The 6,259-nt window shown below is 37.6% G+C and overlaps 1 protein-coding gene across 1 annotated transcript; it reads left to right on the forward strand.

The window, feature by feature from the left end:
• Positions 1-1,330: 1,330 nt before the first annotated feature.
• On the forward strand, positions 1,331-5,748 carry LOC118753794 (V-type proton ATPase 116 kDa subunit a1-like; the record flags this gene model as incomplete). The annotated part of the gene is given in 5 exon segments (XM_036488668.1): positions 1,331-1,476; positions 1,805-3,691; positions 3,776-4,001; positions 5,034-5,205; positions 5,282-5,748. Coding segments are annotated over 5 exon segments (2,496 nt in total). The 3' UTR covers positions 5,376-5,748.
• Between the last annotated feature and the right edge of the window lie 511 nt (positions 5,749-6,259).

Here is a 6,259-nt window from a genome sequence, read left to right on the forward strand (position 1 = left end):
TATGATAACTTTTTTATTTATGTAGGTATTCATTTCTGAAAAAAAAACGAAACTAAACCAATAATAGCAATAATTCCAGTCAATTATAATATGTAAGTGTGTATGTGCATGCATTTGTATGTGTGCATAGATTTTGCTTATGCAGTTGATTTTGGGATCATGTGACACACAACTTCTATACATACATATGTAGTACTTATTTGAAATTTTTTTTTTAAATTTATCGCATACTATGCGTACGTACATATACATATATGTATATACTGGTCTAAAATAAAAAAATAACTTAATTTTTTCTTTATTGCGGTACATACTAAGTAAAGAATATGTACTACTTTATCAAACAATAATATAGGTAAGTGGAATTCTGATAAGGTCGAAAACTCTGTTCTATAATTTAAAAGCAATTGGTCAAGAGCGTCTCCAACAAATTTTTTTCGCACATGGGTAAGGTCATCTCAAGTGGGTCACAAATTTAGCAACGTTCAAATTTCCAGCTGATTTTTCGCTCAAATGAAGTTCTACTCACCTGAAATGCACTTCGTATATTTCATTGAAAAATTTTCAAATTTAGACTTTTTACGAGCATTTGATTTTTTTTTTAAATGGTATGGAATTTATTTTTTATACAATAAATTATTTTTTTTTCGTCTTGAAAATTTTAAATTTAATATAAATAATTTTTTTTTTTAACAAACGAAAATTTAAACATTTTCTCCGCCTCAGAAATTACCACCACATACGCCACCATACGCATATACCACAATACGCACCATAAATTATGCAATGTGGTACTTGGAGCATAGCACAGTTTCGACGTACTACAAAAATTTCCCAATACAAATGTGTCATGTTGCTCGTCCTATTATGCTTGTATAGCGCAGAATAGTAGACGACATTTCTGTTTTTTTTTAATGACATAAGAATACATGAATATAACCATGTGTACTATGTATCCACAAAATCATTTTAAAATTGAACTATGCTCTATGAAGGATTCAAGTAAAATGCATAATTCTCTAATCTTGAACTTTTATCTGTATTTTCAATCTTGCCTGCATATTTTAATATTTAGAGGAGATCAAATGCAATTGTCAAAAACGCAAAACTCAACCAAAAATACGTTTTTTTTTTCTTTTTTTTTAGCTCATTTGTTGATTTTGCTTGGGTCTAGACTTTTACACGGGTTTTTGTTTATTTTTATTTTTATGTTAATGTATTGTATTTATTTGGTTGCAAAGATTATCTATAAAAATAGCCTAAGCACTCGGGACATCTCTTAATTTGTCTGTATCTTACTTTTTTTTTTACTTTTTCTTTTTGCTTGCAGTGGGTTAGCAGCCAGACATCTTCATCAAGATGGGGGACATGTTCCGCAGTGAGGAAATGGCACTGTGCCAAATGTTCATACAACCGGAGGCTGCCTACACTTCTGTCTCGGAATTGGGCGAGACTGGTTGTGTGCAGTTTCGTGATGTAAGTACTGATTTTTGGACGCATACGCTTTTTGTTGCGTCATAATTATGTACATATAACTAATGTGCCGCCTTCTCTTTGTCTTGCCAATCTAAAATGTTGGGTTTTTCCTATATTTTTCTACACAAAACTTGCAATCAAGAATATGCGTTTGGATTGATGGTTACATACTTGTATGCATACATACATACATACATACATACATATGTATATATTTTCACTCATCTGTTTTAAATATTTACATAGAATCGAATCTACATACAATACATGCCTACGCACATATTTAAGACATTCTCTAGAGTGATACATATTTCGAATTTCTTTACAGCTGAACAGCAATGTCAATGCATTCCAGCGCAAATTCGTTACCGAGGTGCGCCGTTGCGATGAGCTCGAACGCAAAATACGTTACATTGAGGCTGAAATCAAGAAGGATGGCATTGTGTTGCAAGACATTCTTGACGACATTCCACGCGCCCCCAATCCACGCGAGATCATCGATCTAGAAGCTCATTTGGAGAAAACCGAAAATGAAATCCTCGAGTTGGCCCAAAATGAGGTTAATCTCAAGTCGAACTACTTGGAATTGACCGAATTGCGTAAGGTGCTCGAGAATACGCAAGGTTTCTTTTCCGATCAGGAGGTGCTCAACTTGGACTCAAGCAATCGCGGTCCGAATGCCGTTGAGGAAGTCGCCCCACAAAATCGTGGCCGCTTGGGTTTCGTTGCGGGCGTGATCAATCGCGAGCGTGTATTTGCGTTCGAGCGCATGCTTTGGCGTATTTCACGTGGCAACGTTTTCCTAAAACGTTCCGATTTGGATGACCCACTCAACGATCCCGCAACCGGCCATCCAATCTATAAGACCGTTTTTGTTGCCTTCTTCCAAGGTGAGCAGCTCAAGAATCGCATTAAGAAGGTGTGTACTGGCTTCCATGCGTCCATGTATCCATGCCCCAGTTCGCATACCGAGCGCGAAGAGATGGTCAAGGGTGTGCGTACACGTTTGGAAGATCTGAAGCTGGTCCTCAGCCAGACCGAAGACCATCGTAGTCGTGTGTTGGCCACCGTATCAAAGAACTTGCCATCTTGGTCGATTATGGTAAAGAAGATGAAGGCTATCTACCACACGCTAAACTTGTTCAACATGGATGTCACGAAGAAGTGTCTGATCGGCGAGTGCTGGGTGCCAACCAAGGATCTGCCCGTTGTGCAGAAAGCCTTGTCGGATGGCTCAGCTGCCGTGGGCAGTACTATACCGTCGTTCTTGAATGTGATTGACACCAACGAACAGCCGCCAACATTCAATCGTACAAATAAATTCACACGCGGTTTCCAGACCTTGATTGATGCTTATGGTGTGGCCTCCTACCGGGAGGCTAACCCGGCTTTGTATACATGCATCACTTTCCCATTTTTATTCGCTGTGATGTTCGGCGATTTGGGTCATGGCGTGATTTTGACATTATTCGGCGGCTGGATGGTGTTGTACGAGAAGGGCTTACAAAGGAAGAAGGGAGGCGAAATCTGGAACATTTTCTTTGGCGGACGTTACATAATACTTTTAATGGGCCTGTTCTCTTGCTACACCGGCTTCATCTACAATGATATTTTCTCAAAATCGATGAACATCTTCGGATCTACATGGAAAGTGCGATACAATACATCAACCGTACTTGAAAACCCATCATTGCATTTGTCACCAAACTACAGCACCTATGGGGTTTATCCTGTGGGCTTAGATCCAATTTGGCAGTTAGCCGGTAACAAGATCATTTTCTTAAACACCTACAAAATGAAACTATCCATCATTGTGGGAGTGTCGCACATGATTTTTGGTGTCTGCATGTCCGTGGTGAACTTTGTACACTTCAAACGTTATGCCAGTATAGTCTTGGAATTCCTGCCCCAAATTCTCTTTCTGCTCCTGCTCTTCGGATACATGGTATTCATGATGTTCTTCAAATGGATAAAATACAACCCGAAGACCTCCATCCAAGCGGATACGCCTGGCTGTGCCCCATCCGTGTTGATTATGTTCATCAATATGATGTTGTTCAAGAATACGCCCGCACCAGAAGGCTGCAATGAGTTCATGTTCTCCGCCCAGCCGACCGTTCAGCAGTTGTTCGTCTATATCGGTTTACTCTGTATACCCTGGATGTTGTTCGGCAAGCCGCTGTTCATTAAATTCACACGCAAAAATAAAGTGCACGTAAGTGAATCTCTTGTAAAAATTTTCCAACACACCGAAGTATGTTTATTTTTTATTGACATGAGATTTGCTACACTTTTATAGGTCAAACACAATGGCGATTTAACCGGCAATATCGAACTTGCCGAGGGCGAAACCCCAATACCAACAAGCCTCGATGACGCCAATCCCAGTGGCGGTGAACACGAGGAAGAACCGATGAGTGAAATCTACATTCACCAGGCCATTCATACCATTGAATATGTGCTCAGTACCATTTCACATACGGCCTCGTATTTGCGCTTGTGGGCTTTGTCGTTGGCTCATGCACGTAAGTATCTGCACCGACGCGCCGGTTATTTGAATCACTGTGACCAGATTCGAGCTTCACATCAAAGTTTCCAAATTCTTGAAAAGCGGTTGCGGCTAATCGTAACGATTCGTACGATTTGCAAAATTCTTTACGAAAATACATGAATTGAAACAATCTAAACACAAAAAAATCGTATGGACATTAGATTGGCACAAAAATATTTTTCCAAGTTAGGGTTGGGGGCACCTTCCAACATTTTTCATCTTGTCGAAAGAGGTGCTGCCATCAAAGTTTACGTTTCTAAGTATAAATATAGAGGATGCTCATTAAATGTTTATATGTATTTTACTCTGGAAGTGTATTGTCCATATATTAACCAAACATCTGCATAAGTATCTAACTTAAGACCATTTCAAATTTAAATTAGCAGAAAAATTATTACCAACTTCCGTTGTAATGGCAACACTAGCTTTTTATAAAAATCATCAATATTTTTGTCAGTCCCAAAGGGATTCAAGGACCCTGCATTGGTTTCAGTATAAAATTTTAAGTTTGTATAGATATTACAAATAACAAAAGGAAAAATGATTCCCCCCATTCAAAATTTGGACCACTTTAATGTACATACATATATGCGTACAGACCTAGGAATCAACATATTGGTATCATTTGAGCCTTAGCTGTGGTCGACAGAAGATCCTTTGTTTAGTTCTTAGCATTTACAGTAAAAGTAATGGAGTCTTGCAGGCAGATCATTTCATTTGCTTTCTTAAGTTTAGTGTCAAATATTCGCATATATCGCATTTCGCAATGAACCTTCAAGGGATTATTTTTTAAATGTTAGAAAATCTGCATGGGTTTATTAAAACTTCTAAGCATTTGCAGCTTGAGTACGAAAAAAAACGCTAGATCCAGCTGCAGGAATAATAGTCTGGCCACACTTATTTGAATGATCTCAAACTACATATACATATATGTACATACATGTATGTATGTATGTTTGCATGTAAATACACATAATAAATGGTTTACTCTACTACTATTTTGCAGAACTGTCCGAGGTCTTGTGGAACATGGTGTTATCAATGGGCCTGAAGAGCTCAAGCTATACTGGTGCCATCGCCTTGTATTTCATCTTTGGCGCCTGGTGTTTGTTCACCCTGGCCATCTTGGTCATGATGGAAGGTCTTTCGGCTTTCTTGCACACACTGCGTTTGCATTGGTGAGTGAAAAAAAACGTGGCAAATGCAGTTCTAATGCAAAACTAATCCATATATGTATTTTCTTTGCTTTTACAGGGTGGAATTCATGAGCAAATTCTACGAAGGCTTGGGCTATGCCTTCCAACCGTTCAGTTTCAAAGCAATATTAGACGGCGAAGAGGAAGAATAAACGAAAGACGTCCTCCTCCGAAATTCCTACATATGTACTCGCTTATTTAATGCGATATCAGTATTGTGGTACTCTTCCCACTTTCACTTTAAAGTGCCTTACATTTAGTTTTGTGTCTTTTGGTTTCATGTCCGTCCGTGTTATGTTTATATCAGAACTTATCTAATTGATTTTTTGTTTAAATGTGTATCATTGATGCATCATAAATTGCTTGCATTTTCTTAACTATCATAAAATAAAACAACGTTTGTTAGTGTTGCGATTTAATTTTGCGAATTACTAAATCGAAATGCAAACAATTTATGTTGTAGACATGTACCTAAGTTCGATATTATTGTTTAATAAAGTTTTTAGAAGAGATTAAAGCAAGAAAACTGCTAATAGTGTTTTTCTACTTCACTATAATAAGGATTATAACTCACCAGGAATGCCCGAAGATCGCACATTTTATTCCCATTTCCAGTACACATAGTAATTAAGGAAGAATACAATAATAAATGGTTTTTATTTTGGTGCTACCGCATACGGTTCACTACTGAAACTGAAAATAATCACCTCTACGAGTATTCTTCGACCAAACTTGTGTGTGAAGTGAAGGAGATCGTATGTATGTATCAATCCATCAATCAGTGCAGTCAATACTATCACTGACCACTTTTTGATAAGTAAATATACATATATAAAATAGTAAATTAGTAAATAGTGCAGTGGTTCTCAAATTGTGGTACGCGATGCCTGCATAAAGGTGTTCTTACACGATATGTATTTGCATCTGTCAAATTCAGTCTTTATTTAACTATTTCTTTGAAAACGAAATAAACTAAACTATACATGTGTATGTATGTGCATCTGCTTTGTACAGAAACTAATCTAATTTACCTTTA

The sequence above is a fragment of the Rhagoletis pomonella genome, unplaced genomic scaffold (assembly GCF_013731165.1).
Source record: "Rhagoletis pomonella isolate Grant_MI unplaced genomic scaffold, Rhpom_1.0 Rhpom_scaffold_02857, whole genome shotgun sequence".
NCBI classification, from domain to species: domain Eukaryota; kingdom Metazoa; phylum Arthropoda; class Insecta; order Diptera; family Tephritidae; genus Rhagoletis; species Rhagoletis pomonella.